This window comes from Naegleria fowleri (assembly GCF_008403515.1).
Source record: "Naegleria fowleri strain ATCC 30894 chromosome Unknown tig9, whole genome shotgun sequence".
Lineage (NCBI taxonomy): Eukaryota > Heterolobosea > Eutetramitea > Acrasida > Naegleriidae > Naegleria > Naegleria fowleri.
This window is the reverse complement of record NW_025407941.1, coordinates 871,265-886,750: the sequence shown is the minus strand read 5'-3', so window position 1 is coordinate 886,750 and position 15,486 is coordinate 871,265. Positions and strand designations below refer to the sequence as shown.

The following is a 15,486-nucleotide window of genomic DNA, read 5'->3' as shown; positions in this document are numbered from 1 at the left end:
GATCACGTTAAAAAAAATGGTCAGCATCCCACCCATACAAACCTTCGAATCACTCATCGCTCTGGATGAAGGTCTCATCTTCAAAGTAGAGTGCTCTTTCTCTCCAGAACAAGGTCTCGCTCTCACCTTGCTCAACAAGGAAGAAGGAAAGATGTTCTTTGTCAGAACCAAAAGTGTGAACCAAGTTTTAGAGATGTGTGAATCTTATAATATGGAAGGAAAATCCATGAAAGTTATTTTCAATTCCTGCAAGAACTTGCTCACCAAACCTTCTGACCCATCCAGCCATCAACAACTCGGGTTTATGTTTTTCAGCCCAAAAAACAATAACACGTTTTCATATTCAACCAAATTTTCCTCTCTTCACAAAGAAGGAAGTCTCTCCAGAGACTACTCCAACCCTAAGCACTCTTGTATTTGAAGTTTGAGTGCTATGACAGTCTGAATGAAGAAAACTATTGGTTCTTCTTGATTTTGCAGCAGGATATTGTGGAGAAAGGTGTTAACGATGTATCAGAAAGTTCCAGTCAACACAAAGATTTGGTCATGATGGAGGCCAGAATTAGAAAGCTTGTCGAATCCATGTCCAGTAAAATTGCTGTCTTGATGGAGGAGAATGAATATTGGAAAAAGAAGGCCCTGGAATCTCAAGGACAAAGAAAGCAACCAAACACATCTTTGTCAAAGCAAGTTGACACCTCCTTACAACCTGATTCAATGCCTTTTGTATTCGGCGTACTGTCAAGAAGTGAAGATTGTCAAAGTGACAGTGCTAATCTGACAAGCCAACTGGGACAATGGTACAATAGTGGTGCAGATCAAATGGCGAATATTATTTGTGGAACACATTCATTCAACAATCAGTACATTAATTTCAACACTCCACCTAGCATTCACTTTTTGCAAGGAAGTGCTGGAACTTTTTTATATAAGGAACAACATGTGGTATACAATAGTTCGAATTATTATCAATATCCAAGGGCAATGCTTGGAATGTTTTTCATCAAAAACTCCACTGCACAGCAAAGAACTTTTACATTCTACTTTGGAGGAACATCTGGATGGAGTTCTGGATATGAAGGAGCGAGTGTATTTATTGGAACTCCTAATGCGGATGACAACAATAGACTGCGTGTCTCGTCGGTTTCATGGAAAAATTTGTGGTCGAATACAAATGCGAATGAAAATCTTTCGACTTCCACAAATGTAGCAGTTCCAGCAAACACAACCGTATGCCTCCTTTTATACACATCATCCTATTATTACACGCAAAACAACAACTTTATAGTGCTTTTCAGTGGATGGAAATGCTGGAACCTCCGTTCAGCAATAACTAATTCAGGACTTCAAATCGATCATTCAACGACTCTTAAAGCTGTTCAGTGTCAAGGTTCACAAAACTTTTATCAACTTTGGCATAATTGAATTTTATAAATAAGAGTTCATTGTGTTTTTTCTATATACTTAAAAGTGAAAGAATACTTGCTTTCAACTATTTGTTTACATTTGTTAGGTTCATTCCAACAACGGTTATTTACATTTACAACAAGAAGATGATCCGATCAACACTCAACAATAGCGAAATGGCCCTTCGATCGTATCTTGCTTGCCTCTTCCCGAATTGAGAGACAACTCATTCCCAAAGTGTCATTGAGATATTTCGAACCAAGTCCTCCTGTTCCAATCTTGGATCCTATATTGTTTTCTATTTCTCCACAACAACAATTGTTCCTCCAATGAAAGAAGGCTATCAATGTATTTTGAAAGATGTGAAATTTGTGGAACGTGTCTGTAACACATGGCGAATAAAATTACAAGCCTTCTTTTCTTTTTGGAAATGCTGATTCTGAGTGATATCTTTCAGAGAGCTTTTTCATTTGGGGTGACATTGCTTCATCCATTGTTTCTTCTTTGTCTTGCCAACTCGCTCCATAACCGTGGACAGAATCCATTTTCATTTCTTTTGGAATGTGAACACGATCTTCATGAAAAGTTTTTGTGGAAAGATTTGGAATTGAAAGAACCTTATCGTTTATCCTATGAGAATGGAAGAGATATTATTGCCTGTGGTTTTGACAAGGAAAAGACCTTTATTTTTTCCAATCTCGACTACGTGTCACATTTGTATCCAGTGGTTTGTAAAATCCAAAAAGAAGTGACCACAAGTCAAGTGAAGGGTGTGTTTGGTGTGTGTGACAGCAATAATATTGGGGATATGTCATTCCCAGCTATTCAAGCTCCATCCTTCGATCAATGGTCTTTTCCTCACATCTTCCCAGAAGATAAATTTGGAAAGTATGGTGTTGCTTGTTTAATTCCATGTGCCATTGATCAAGATCCTTATTTCCTTGTCACAAGTGATGTTTCCAGAAAATTGAAATGGAAAATTCCAAGTGTCATTCATTCAAAGTTCTTCCCTGCATTGCAATCCAAGAAGATGTCTGCCTCCTCTGAAACATCATCAATTTATTTGACAGATACTCCAAAGTAAATTGAAGCGAAAAAAAACATGCTTTCAGCGCGGTGGACGTGCAACCAAGGAAGAACAAATGCAATTTGGAGATGAAACAATGATGAATTGTAACAAATCTGTTTTTGATGTACATATATAAATATGATTCGACTTGAGATTTAAGGTTCTTTCATGATGAACACTCTGTAAGCCAAATCTTCGAAGTTTTTAAAAAAATTCAAAAAAAAATTCAATCATGGTGAATGCTATTGGTGGAGTGTTGATTGAATGTGATCCTGCCATCAAGCAATTTATTTTGTTTTTGAATAAAAAGCATGGCAATAGTAAGTGGTGAATTGGAGAAGACAATATTCTTTTTAACTCATCCGATGGCTTTTTGAATCATGATGATGGTTGCGATGATTTTATTGATGAAATGATCGTTTCTACTCTTTATATTCTTCCGAATATCATCGTCAAAATGTTCTCTCAATACATCATCATTCAGGAATTGTATTATTTGATCTTGATGAAACACACATCTTTGTGGAAGAAAACCAAACAGAACTCATACAACAAGAATTAGACAAACTCATTGAAGAAAATGCCTATACTTGCAATCAACAAAAGTAAAGAAACTCCTCCCCGTGAAAGAGATGCATCCTATGGGGAAGTGAATCTAGTATGATTGAATTGGAACTCTTTTCCCTTCTCATTGTTTTCTGTTTGTTAGCTATGGTACAACTTGGAATGGCCTTGTCATACGTTTGACCAAACAAAGAACAATTTTGATTCTTTACTGGTGATGAACAGTGGTTGCGCTGGGAAGATGTAACAAGTACAACGAGAGATTGGCGCCCGCTCACGAGATAAAAGGAATTGTAAATTGTGGTCTTCCAATAAACCCTTTGCCATCAACATGTCAGGCGTCTTCAAAAAAAAACATCAACTCGTTGACCTTTCTCACTGGAAATTGTACTTTTTAATACAACAAGAAAATAGCCACACACGTTTCTAATAAGCGTGAATCGAAACAACAAGAAACACAAGCGTAGAGAGTACAGCCACAGCACTTTCTTGAAGCAACAAAAATTCACTGCTCAATATTTCTCACAAGAAATTTGCAATCGGAACAACAACAGCAAAACATATCCGCTTCTTTCAACGACTCAATACATCATCACCTCTGCTTTCTTCGAACAGTTCCGTCATTCATTATTTCATCGAAGATCTCTTTCGAATCCACATTCAAACCCTTCTTGTCATTCATTTAAAAATTACCAAATTCGGTCAACAACAAACTAGTTCAAATAAGCACGTGGCCCAAACACTCATGTCTCATCCATCTCCACCTTCTTATGATGTGGCTGCTTCTTCGCATCGAAATTCGACTCGTCTCTCGACCACTTTGACACCTCAAGACCTCAAACCATCGGCGGTCAATAACATGGCGATGCCTCCTCCACTGAGTCAATCACCACCTTACACACCTCCTTCGATCTTGACCAGTGGCATGCCAACTGCCATTGAAATGGTTTCCATGCCAGTGGGTCAATCCGTTGGAATAGCCACAAGTCCATCCCTTAGTCCAATAAGTTCCGGTGGAGGTGTTCCCGTAACTGGTCCACCACGAGGTTCTGTATCTTCTAATAGAAATTCCATGGTCATTCCTCCCAATTCGATAGCAATGTCAAATTCAAGCTCACCCTCTTCTGAATAGAAATTCTGTTGCAATTCCAACCTCATCGTCACCTCCATCGAATAATCGACATTCATGGCAAATTGCAGGGGACATTTTGGAGCCTTTGAGAACACACTCACCTCAAGAGGATATCAGAAGTCATTTATCAAATCGAAATTCAGTCCATGTTCCATCTCCATCTCTTGTTGAAGCAAAAGTGAGACCACCTTCCTATTCGCAATCCAAGTTCGACGAAACCTCTACAACAGCCACACAAAACATATTACAAGCATCTATCTCTTCAAGCGATCGAAATCAGTCCATTGTTGAGAGTGACATTAAAACAGACTTCTCTCCACCTCCTGCCGTGACACCTATTCCTAATTTTCATCACCATTTTGTCAATTCTCCAGTGGGAACAGGCAGAGACGCAATGAATATTAATAACTTGAACTCGGAACAAATTCCAGACAAACTCGCCTCTAGTACTCCAAGAAAAATTCAAGAAAAATCAACCTTATCAAAAACAATTTGGGGATGTTGTGGATTTTTCTGCATTTGTCCAATGCTTTGCTTTTTATGTTTCTTTTCCATCATTGAACTGATTGCAATTATTGTATTTCAGTACATTTCAACACATAATTTGGATCCAACTTCAACATCGGAAGATTCTTCCATATTTTCAATGGTTCTGGTTGCTCAGATTGCAACATTTGCTGCTGTGATCATGTGTTGTGTGGTTTCGTCTTTGATGGCCACATCCGCCATGTGTGACAATACCTTGTCCAAAGTGGAAACTAAGAATCGATTCATAGTTGCAATGATTACCTTAATTATTGGATTAATTTTTATCATGTTACTAATGCTGCGAGGTGGACTCGAAGGTTATACCACAAAAGTTTTGTTTGAAAGAATCATGCCCGGATTATCCAGTAATTTCATGAACTCACTGACTACTCAATTCAATTTTATTCCTTCAGCGATTGTGGTACTCATGTTTTTCCTGTGCATTTTGACTGTACTCATTTGTGGAGCCATTGGATTTTGTTGTGTGTGTTGGTTCTGTTGTTGTTCGACCAATTTGTTTGTCAAGCAATTGAAACGAGCCAAGAAACAAAAGATGGCCACTCCTTAACGACAATAAAACATTGAAAGGATTGGTTCTATTATGATGTGGTTTTTCTGATTTGGAAGGAGTGAGTATTGTAATAACTGAAATATTTAATTTTACACAGAGTTGTTAGATTATTTTGTTTTAGTGACAATTTCAAGTCGCTCGTGTGAACAGAGTGTGGACTTTCAATTGGTGGTGTAAAATTCATTTCTAATTCCTCTTGATTCTTTGAATTCAATTAGAAATTCGGTAAATGAGAAATGAATCGCTTACACGATAATGATGAAGCGATTGTTTTCAAAAAGAGCAAAAAATGTCTCGCTTACTTTCCATCATTAAATCCTTCCTCGTTTCCATTCCGTGTTTGAGTGGATGGGCTGATGTAAATACACAATCGTTAACGGCCACATCATACCTCTCTTCAAAATCGTATAGTAAAATTCCGAGAATAATATGGACGTTATTATTCTTCTCATTGCTGGTGATGAATATATTCTTGGTTGGATTGTTTTTGGATTTGGAGGCTTCTGGAGTATTGTATTATAAGGCTTATGAGTGTAAGAGAAATACAGACAGGAGTGGTGATGATATTATATTGATTCATCAGGGTTCCGATTTTTACTATAATCTTAACGTAACATTGTCCAACGATAAGGCAGTTCTGTTTCAGAGTGTCATTTGGAGAGAGTTTTGTAAATCCTCTTCGGAAGAGAGCGCAAAAAGTTGTCTTCATGATCATGTCGGAGATGGTAATATGGATGATGATTTCCCATGTTTTGCCATTGAGAGTAATGTGGATAGAGTTTTTGCAGAGAAGAAGCAGATTGTTGATGGTAAATCAGAAATTCAAATTACTACAGAATTGTGGAGCATATTTACTTCGGAACTTGCATGGATTATTCCATTGGGAATTGCTTTCATAATGTTCTGTATCGTGTGCTATGTGGTGTATGGATTCAAATACTTGGATGGTAGATCTAGATTTTCCATCGATCGATTTTTCAAACAAGTTTTTCCTGATCCCTTCAGATTGAATGGAGAAATTTCAACATATAGGTTGGAAGAGAGTCCAAATTTACAAATTGTCTTGCAAGATGCTACCGAACGTCACAAAGAAGTGTTCCTACATTTGGACAAGCGTTCGACGGCTGAACATCGTGGCACAGAAGACGCAGAACAACAGCACGAGCCATCCACCCAACTTCAAGAAATGGCTCTCGATCTACCCAATGCATATGAACATTCAGACAAGGAGCACCCAGTATTCATTTTGTTAAGATGCACTGCCATTCAGGAGCATGAAACCTTATTGTACTATGAACGTACTTCGACAGATCACATGAAAAATGCAAAAAAGACTACCCTCCGTAATTTGAAAATTTGGTGGTTTTTGACCATTTCCTTGTGTATAATTCTGCTCATAGTTTCCTTAATTTTCCTTTTTGCTGTGCAGAGGGTACTTTTAGCTGTATTTTTCTGGGAAATTGGAATCATTGCTAGTCTATATTTGATTCATGCCACCCTCACTACAACAATTCCAATTTACAATGGCTTGCATTACATGATCACGAGTAGTCGTGTGGTTATTATTGAACCCTGGCCGCTTGGTTTAGGTTATCGTATTTATTGGATTCCTCACGACAAAATTTCTAGTGTTTGGTACGGTTCTGTCGAGACGGAAATTCCAACCAACCGTGTCACACTTGAAGATCAAAAAGAAGGAAAGCTTCTAGCAGATATCATTACAGCGAAGGAAGAATCTGTTCAAGGAGCTCTCCTGGACTACTCGACAGATGTCAAGTCTGTGATTGACTTGATTGAGGAACAAAAACAAACTCATAAGGCTCAATTTAGTATTGAATGAGGTGAACATGTTGTACAACATTGCGATCGAGTTTTTACCACCAATAACTCGAGCATTACTTTTGTGAATATGCTCATATTCATTGGTTTATATGAAAATTCATCTAGATTTATTTATTGAACACACACATAATAACAGTTTAATTTAATAATTCGCTAATTGAAATAGATGTTCTGATTTTTCTTGTCACTGAGAGAGTATTGGAAGATGCTTCTGTTGGAAGAGGGTTGTGATGCATGGACAAGGCAAGACATGGAGTGGATTTTGAAGTCTGCGTTAAAATTGACTTCATGTGGTACGTTTTCTCTATGGAGTGAGGTTTCTTGGTGGCTTGATGGTGGATGGACCGAGAGGGAGTTCTTGTGGTGTTGAGAGGAGAGAGAATTGGTAAGGATGCACATGCATGTGCAATCTGGTAAGGCGAAGAGTTGAGACAGGATAACCGAGAATTGCAACACCCATTGTCTATTCCACACTGGAGATTGTACAGCATGTTACATGCAAATGAGCTCTCACTTCTCACTCCACAATTGAGGTCATAATTATTGGCACATGTCTCAACCGCACGAGTTTCATGGCTTTGTCTTTCAAGTGCGGTATTTAAATTATTGGAAGAACCGTTGGTTGTCGATGATTTGATTTTCAACATGCCCATATACTTGCTGGGTCGAAAGATCAAACCATGAAACATTTGAGAGGCCATAAATTCACGATCCTTCTTTCGTTTCACCTCTTGTGCACAGGGATCAATGGCATGAAAGATGAATTGCTTGGTGGGACAGTGCGTAGATGCACAGGATTGTTGTTGATGATTGATTGTGTTTGATGAGGGCGAGGAGGATGAAGAAGAAGCGGAAGCACATGATCCGCTGCTGCTCAATGGAGGTGTGGAGGGAGCCATTCCGGATTCAAAATTCGTAATAGGGTGTTGAGGCTTTTTTTTCGGGAAGACGAAAAAAACGGTTCATGGGTAGGAACACTCCAAACATGGTCACTAAGGGGTAGTTCTATTTTAGAATGATTGTGCGATTTCTGATCCTTGAACTCTTGGACGTTTCAATGTTGAACAGCTGTAAAAGTAATAATCGATTCTCATAAAGTTTGTCATTTTCAACCATGAGTTACTTTAATTGGTTGCGAGTATTAAGCAAGGAAGACAAATATTCCATTTAACCCAACGAATTGTTTGGAGAGGTAAGATGGAATTTTATAATTTTCTGTTTAATTTTGTTTTGTTAATTTCCAAATTGGTTGAGCAAATTTTTTTCAATAAAAATTTTAAAAAATTTGCATCAACATTGGAAAAGATGATGACCTCACATGTCTTTATACATTATTGGTTTTAGGAGGCAAGGTTTATTAAATAAGAGCAAGAGGGTGTTTGTTTACACATCAAGGGGCAGTTTGTGGTAAATGCAGAGTTACATAGTCGATCAAATCTAATCAAGATGTGTATGGGAAAAGTGACGCACATGTCGAAGATTAAATAATCTGTTTTCTTCTACAGAACATTTGTGGCTTCCAATAAAGAAGGAGAAAAAACAGAAGTATGATCTCGACTTGCATATCGTAAACTGAAGAGATCTTAATAAATGTAGGACAGGTTGGAACACTGTTCAAAACCTGCTATGATTCTTTCACATCACTACAAAGAATTCAATTCTCTTTATTGATCTCTCAAGTTTCTACCAGAAGAGTAATAGAATGGATAATTCCCACTGAGAGAGGTGGTATCATTGACCTCTCCTTGAAAGGTAATGATGGTGGCAGAAGACACTTCGGGTGTGTTTCTTGGCATGTTATTTTCTAGATCGGTTGCCACTGGTGTTTGCAATTCCATTAATTCTCGAGAAGGTTCCTGCAGGCATCCATATGTGTATAATATAATATATATGATGCAAAAATAGGAGAAGAAGAAACGAATGGATCCATATATGAATCCATATATGATTCATATATATTATTTGATGAATTCATCATGTCGTCCAATGAAGGGTGGTCAATTTAAATTCAAGATTTCCACACTCAAAAAACACTTACCCCAATGAGCTCGTTGTGAAGCTTAGATTCAATTTCATTACGAGAATAGTGTTTTTGTAAGGAAATTTGACTTGGAGGCATCTTGTAGAAGAGAACTTCCTTAATATTTCCGAAAAGTCCCTTACTGAAAGGATTTCCTGATTTGTAATAGGTTCTGTTGATCTATATTGGATAGAGTTTATAATATTGTCCAATGGTATATATATTTCAGAGAGATATGCAGCCATCAGTCATCAAACAATTGATATCACAACAATGTTCTTGAATTTTCTGTAAAAAGAAAATAACTTACATTTTCATAGGTGGTCAAATTGGAAAAGACAAGAAAAGTGTGAAATACTGCAAGTGAACCTGTTGAGAGACACATAACTGCTGAAAATAATGTGATGATAAATCTGAGCGTATCAAAAGTGAGTGTGTAAAATTATAACATACAAAAATGAAAGTGCCTCAATTCAAGTGCAATCATTCCTCAATGATACTTACGATATTGGTGATGACATCAAACAATGCAATATTGCTGTTTGTACACTATCATTGTGGTAACCAGAAGGATTATTAGGATTATCTGTTGTTGCCAAATAAACAAATACAATAATTTCAATCAAGCCACAAAGACCTGCATAAATAATTCCTGATGTGAGAGAAACTAAAAACCAATAAAAGTATTTGTAATTTCTTTTTCCAATGCATGTTCCCGTCCCTGTCAATTACCAAAATGAATCGTTGACGAAAATGTCAAGGTGTTTCATAAGGAGACAAATCTATTTCAACAAATGATGAACTTACATGGGCAATGATGATCGAATCGTTCCACACAACTGTTGCATTGACGGCAATGACTTGTTCTTGGTAATCGATAAATTCCACAAGTTTTACAAAATTTCAGCTTAATCTGACATCCATTATAGTGAAAGATTTTAAAAGGCGGTATTCCTGAAAAGTCATGAGAAGGGGTTTCCTTCCTTCTTAGTTGTTGATTGCTTCCACCGCCAAGTGGATCGTTGTGATCAGCTTGATTTTCCACGTTGTCATCATCGTCGTCACTATCTACATCCTTATCAGTGTCATCATTGTCATCAATTTCATAAGGATGACTTGCAACAGGCGAACAATTTTCTGTTTTATCATTCTCTGATGCATGTCCAATTTTCTTTTGCAAACGTTTCAATAGTTTCTTGTCACTATTGAATTTTTGTTGATAAATTGCACTAGATTTTGGTAAATATCCAGGATCAATGGATCCAACCATAATTAAAGTATAGAGAATGACAGAGAACAATAAAAGTCCAATAAGGGTGATGGGTATTCCTGCGAATATACTAATAAATCGAAAGTAGTCCGTACAGCTATTAATATAATATCGATATTAATTAATATTATTGGTTGCATATTTTAGTATCGATATGACCATTTTCAGCGTCAATGTGACATTCCCAGAATTTTCATTGTTCATATTGATCATCATCAAAAATGATCTCATTTAACAATACATGTTGAATACGTACACAAATCCAAAGAATGCCAAAGCAGGCACTAGAATTAATACCCACGATACTGCATAATTGACTCTGTCACGTCTTTTTTGCCGCAGTATGAATTATTCATTTAACAACAATGAAATAAAATCATGATCCAAAATAATTCCCATTAAATTATTATAAATGATCGAAACAAAAATCAAAATTTTGGTTCTATTTGAAAAAGCATTTACAATTACATACCCATTCATAATTTTTCCAGAACATCCAATCGGATTATTTCCAGGCCAAAACATGTAATGCGGTATCGGAACCTCAGAATTCACTTTCAAATAATCCAATCGAATATCATTTGGTTTTTTGATTTTTCCCCATTTGCATAGGGTTCCATATCCACAACAGCCATCATGTGCACCACAAGGAGTGTGCCCCGGCGAGGATGGTGATGAACGAGCCATTTTTATTTATTGAAATTAAAATTCAATTTAAATTGTTCAAGAATATATACAATCATTGAATTCTATTTGAATGAATTCAACTTGGGTGGATTGGATGCAAATCTCTCTTGAGATTGGAGTTCTATCGTGTGTTGTGTAAAATAAAAACAACATTTGTTTGTACTTTTAGCTTGATGGTTAATTTGATTTTCGATTTAAAACAAAATGAAGCGACAAGTGGCAACAGGGAGGAGATTTTGGATGATATTACTCATCATCGTTTCAATATTATTGTTGTTGCTGTTCATTCCATACTTGGTGGTTCAAGAAGAATCCGCAACCATCATGATACATGCTCATGGCGGAGCAGATCATTCTCATCATCATCATTCCGATCATCATCATCATGAAGAAGAAGAAGATCATTCTCATCATCATAGAAAACTTTCATCCATTCATTCTCCAACAACCACAACAACATCAGTGAAAGGAACAGACTCTTCAAAGCCTTCTACTCTCTCTGTATGGATTTATTCATTGGCAAGCTCGTTTGGAGTCTCATTGCTCTCTCTTATTGGAGCAAGCCTTTTGTTTTATGGATGTTCAGGCAATAACAACCGACAGCATTCATCCGTATTAACAACACCAACAGGAAAGACCAACAATACGGAAAGTAGAGAACAGGCAGAAACTAGTCCATCGTTATCATCACCGACTGGGAACAATTTACAATTTATTTTGAGCTGTGTGGCCATTGGGTCATTGTTGGGAGATTGTTTTTTGCATTTGATTCCAATTTTGTATGCTTCGAGTCATGACGATGAAGAGGAGCATGATCATCATGGTTCACATCAACACAGTCATGGAAATAACTCTTCATCCTTTGTCATATTGTTGGCTTTTCTTGGATGCTTACTGATTGAAGTTTATTTGAGAGTGAAACAACAAAGAGAGGAAAGAAATGCTGAATTTGCAAGAAGTCAACTCAATTCTGATGAAGATGATCATCACAACGACCATAATAATATTGGAAATCGATCAAAAACTGTGTCACACCATCATCATCACCATCATATTAAGGCTGTGGGTTGGCTCAACTTGATTGGAGATGCAATTCATAACTTTATGGATGGAGCTGGTATTGCAGGAGCATTTCAAGTATCAATTCCCGTCGGAGTTGCAAATGTTTTGTGCATTTGCATGCACGAGATTCCACAAGAATTATCGGATTATGGCATCTTATTAAGCGCTGGATTTAGTGTGAAGAATGCACTATTTTTCAATTTCCTTAGTGGAGTACTAAGTGTGGTGGGATGTATTTTTGGACTTTTACTCACCTCAGATCATGGATTTCAATTTTTATTTATGAACAAGAACCATTTGATTGCCATGAGTGCAGGTAGTTTTTTGTACATTGCCACCTCAATGATTCCAATCGTGTTGGAAGAACTCGTTCAAAGTGATAGTCAGAACATTAACAACGAAGAATTCATCACCAGCTTGACCATCACTCACCACCCAAGTGATCCAGAAAGAAAAGGAAAAGAATCTTATCCAAAATCTCAATTCACTCGAAAGTTTATCTATGCCGTGAGTGGTGTTTTGGCAGGTTTCTTCATTATGCACCTCATTGGTTCCTACGAAGAGTACGTGACAAATGTTGTTTCCTCCATGTACGGTGGATAATGACATGCAGCAAAAGTGTTGTGGAAAAATGAATTCAATTCGAAAAAAATAACAACAACAGCCATCATCACCAAGCTTGAGTCTTGCAAGCAATTCTATATATTCACTGATTCACTCCAAGCCAGATCTCTCATCAACCATGCCCAGCAACAATAAAACCAAAAAGTCCACCTCCGAAGAGGATGAAATGAAATTCATGCAAGATTTGATCAAGAAGAACGAAACCAAGCTGAAAAAGAAACAAGCCAAAGCAGCCAAATGGCAAGCGCTCACTCCCGATTCAAAAGTCAAAAAGCAACTGGTTAAACAAGCAGAAGGAGAAGAAGCAAAGGCTCCAACCAATGGATCAATAGTAGAAGTCCATTACATTGGAACTCTCAAAAGTAATGGCAAGAAATTCGATAGTTCCCGAGACCGAAACATGCCCTTCTCATTTGTACTCGGAAGGGGTGAAGTGATTCGTGGTTGGGAATTAGCAGTCGCGAGTATGAAGGTCGGAGAGAAGGCTCTCTTTGAGATTGACTCGGAGTATGCATATGGAGCACGAAGTGTCGGATCCATTCCACCAAACTCTACATTGAATTTTGAAATTGAATTATTGGATTTCAAGTAATTCATTCATTATTGGATTTCTTCAAGAATTGAATATCTTTTCTTCAATATATTAAAATATTTTAGCCATCATGATGGAACAACATTTCAACAACAAGATTCTTTGGAAGTGCCGGTTATCTTTGGATAGTACTATTGACAGATGCCATCCAAAACTGTGCTATTCATCGTCCAAGTTTTTCATCATCATCTCTGGATTAGTAAATACACCAAAAATGTTGTTTGATTAATTGCGTATAATTTTGTCGAAAACCGTTGTTACCGAATTGTAAAAAATAAGACAATTCTCACAACAACAACAAGTTTTTCTTGTTACAACAAACATCAAAGTCATCATCAAACCAGTCTTTTCCATTGAATAGGTTGGAATCATTATTCTAGTCCCGTACATTGTGTGTTTAGCGTTGTTGTTGTTGTTGTTGTAGGAAATTGAACAATTCGTTATTGAGAGAGAAACGATGGTTACTCGAACAAGTACAAGTGGTGGAGCGTGCTACCACTGTACAAACTACAACAACACCAAAAATTAGCACTCCTTCAACTTCCGTAACCATACGGACTCTTGTATATTATACGTTGGTGATTGCCTTCATCAGTCAACTGATATTTCCTGTATTGTTACCTGCTTTCATAGCATCAATCACATATTCTCCATCATTATCACCATTAACTGAAACTAGGGATTTTAAACAGCTAGTAATATCATTTTCGATAGGATTTGAAAATAATTCAAAATTGACATCGATTTTATCAATTTCAACTTCCAAACTCATCACGTTGATGCAATGGATCATCCACGTGCCACTTGTCATGTTCCCATTTTGTTCCATGTTGTATAACAAGGCAGATAGAAGAGAGACAAGAATGTTGACCTATTGGTATTGTGTATTGCTTCTCTTCTTCTCAAATGTCCTTGTATCATTGAAACAAGCAGTATTTGATTGGATTGATTTTATTCCTAGTTTTTTGAATTCACTTGAAATGTCAATTCGTAGAACATCACTAGATAACAAAATATTGGAGACTATTGTGAAAGAACCATCAAATTATGCCAGCGTTGGACTCATCTCTTCACAATTCCAAGCAAGTTCCATGTTACCTCAATTAGTCTCATTCCTTTTGATTGTCTCCATCTCTTATCACTTCATTCGAGATGTGGTGTTGGGAATTCCTGCAAAAATTGATTCAAAGCAAGAAGATCGTGTATTGGGAGTGAAACAATTTATTTCCAACGAGTTCAATACTTGTCTATTGCCATTACAACACATTATCAATTATGATCACGTGTTGTCTGGTGCTGAAACTATCAAACCATCCTCAATACTCGAAAAAGATGAAAATGTTGAACAACCAGAAGACCTTCAAGGAAAGAAAGTGAATGTATCTCCTAATATTGTCAGTTCTTCAAGAACCTTGTCACCAAATGGAGAAACCACAAGTGCTGCCGCTACCACCACGAATACGTCGAGTCCAGTATCTCCAGTCTCCAATGTATCTCCTACAACCAATGGTCCAACGGGCAATGCTCAACCCAAACAAAGAATCATTGGTGGTAACTTCGTAAGGGCAAGAGGTTTAGAGTCAAAATTTGCCAATAGGGGATCGAAGGAATACACAAATGACATCCAAGCCAAAGTCAATCAGAACATTAATGCCAAAAATCTTAGCCCAACCGGTTGTGAGACCGTCAACCATTCAGCTCCAAAACAAAAAAGAGTGTCATTCACTGATGAAGAATTCCCTCCACTCCCATCTCTCGACACGGGAGCATCAACCGATGAATAAGTGATTGAGTTCTGCTGTTCCATTAATTACATGTGAGAAGTGAAAATTAAACTTTCCTTTCTGACCAAATATCTGAGAAGAAATTGAGTCAATTCTCTGTTGAAATTTAGAAAGTCGGCAAGTGACCTCGACCTGTCACAAACCCACAGATTTTTCTCGCTCAAAATACCGTTCAAAAAATTGCTTGTCTCACACAAGTGTTTAAAACAACAAGAAACAACAACACATAACTGTTCCATTCCACCTACGTACTGGAGCCTCCAGAGAGATCAACAATCTGTAGAACTTGGCTTGTCATCATGACGGAGGAGAAAACAATTTCATTCTCCACATG

General features: G+C 37.2%; 10 protein-coding genes across 10 annotated transcripts; 8 read left to right on the top strand and 2 right to left on the bottom strand.

The window, feature by feature from the left end:
• Nucleotides 1–16: 16 nt before the first annotated feature.
• FDP41_011605 (uncharacterized protein) lies at nt 17–1,425 on the top strand (the record flags this gene model as incomplete). The annotated part of the gene is made up of 2 exons (XM_044702032.1): nt 17–232; nt 481–1,425. 2 exons carry the CDS (start codon nt 17–19, stop codon nt 1,423–1,425), a joined length of 1,161 nt encoding a protein of 386 aa, XP_044567388.1.
• A 373-nt stretch (nt 1,426–1,798) lies between these two features.
• FDP41_011604 (uncharacterized protein) lies at nt 1,799–2,491 on the top strand (the record flags this gene model as incomplete). Its single annotated transcript, XM_044702031.1, has 1 exon — nt 1,799–2,491. One exon carries the CDS (start codon nt 1,799–1,801, stop codon nt 2,489–2,491), a length of 693 nt encoding a protein of 230 aa, XP_044567387.1.
• A 217-nt stretch (nt 2,492–2,708) lies between these two features.
• Nucleotides 2,709–3,085, top strand: FDP41_011603 (uncharacterized protein; the record flags this gene model as incomplete). Its single annotated transcript, XM_044702030.1, has 2 exons — nt 2,709–2,796; nt 2,961–3,085. The coding sequence occupies 2 exons, from the start codon at nt 2,709–2,711 to the stop codon at nt 3,083–3,085; spliced, it is 213 nt and encodes a 70-aa protein (XP_044567386.1).
• A 700-nt stretch (nt 3,086–3,785) lies between these two features.
• On the top strand, nt 3,786–5,268 carry FDP41_011602 (uncharacterized protein; the record flags this gene model as incomplete). The annotated part of the gene is made up of 2 exons (XM_044702029.1): nt 3,786–4,091; nt 4,138–5,268. The coding sequence occupies 2 exons, from the start codon at nt 3,786–3,788 to the stop codon at nt 5,266–5,268; spliced, it is 1,437 nt and encodes a 478-aa protein (XP_044567385.1).
• A 292-nt stretch (nt 5,269–5,560) lies between these two features.
• Nucleotides 5,561–7,111, top strand: FDP41_011601 (uncharacterized protein; the record flags this gene model as incomplete). Its single annotated transcript, XM_044702028.1, has 1 exon — nt 5,561–7,111. One exon carries the CDS (start codon nt 5,561–5,563, stop codon nt 7,109–7,111), a length of 1,551 nt encoding a protein of 516 aa, XP_044567384.1.
• A 139-nt stretch (nt 7,112–7,250) lies between these two features.
• FDP41_011600 (uncharacterized protein) lies at nt 7,251–8,012 on the bottom strand (the record flags this gene model as incomplete). The annotated part of the gene is made up of 1 exon (XM_044702027.1): nt 7,251–8,012. One exon carries the CDS (start codon nt 8,010–8,012, stop codon nt 7,251–7,253), a length of 762 nt encoding a protein of 253 aa, XP_044567383.1.
• A 765-nt stretch (nt 8,013–8,777) lies between these two features.
• On the bottom strand, nt 8,778–11,090 carry FDP41_011599 (uncharacterized protein; the record flags this gene model as incomplete). The annotated part of the gene is made up of 7 exons (XM_044702024.1): nt 8,778–8,969; nt 9,152–9,313; nt 9,444–9,546; nt 9,638–9,854; nt 9,941–10,500; nt 10,660–10,731; nt 10,876–11,090. The coding sequence occupies 7 exons, from the start codon at nt 11,088–11,090 to the stop codon at nt 8,778–8,780; spliced, it is 1,521 nt and encodes a 506-aa protein (XP_044567382.1).
• Nucleotides 11,091–11,294: 204 nt separating this feature from the next.
• Nucleotides 11,295–12,755, top strand: FDP41_011598 (uncharacterized protein; the record flags this gene model as incomplete). Its single annotated transcript, XM_044702023.1, has 1 exon — nt 11,295–12,755. The coding sequence occupies one exon, from the start codon at nt 11,295–11,297 to the stop codon at nt 12,753–12,755; it is 1,461 nt and encodes a 486-aa protein (XP_044567381.1).
• Nucleotides 12,756–12,894: 139 nt separating this feature from the next.
• On the top strand, nt 12,895–13,368 carry FDP41_011597 (uncharacterized protein; the record flags this gene model as incomplete). The annotated part of the gene is made up of 1 exon (XM_044702022.1): nt 12,895–13,368. One exon carries the CDS (start codon nt 12,895–12,897, stop codon nt 13,366–13,368), a length of 474 nt encoding a protein of 157 aa, XP_044567380.1.
• A 779-nt stretch (nt 13,369–14,147) lies between these two features.
• On the top strand, nt 14,148–15,152 carry FDP41_011596 (uncharacterized protein; the record flags this gene model as incomplete). Its single annotated transcript, XM_044702021.1, has 1 exon — nt 14,148–15,152. One exon carries the CDS (start codon nt 14,148–14,150, stop codon nt 15,150–15,152), a length of 1,005 nt encoding a protein of 334 aa, XP_044567379.1.
• Nucleotides 15,153–15,486: the final 334 nt, after the last annotated feature.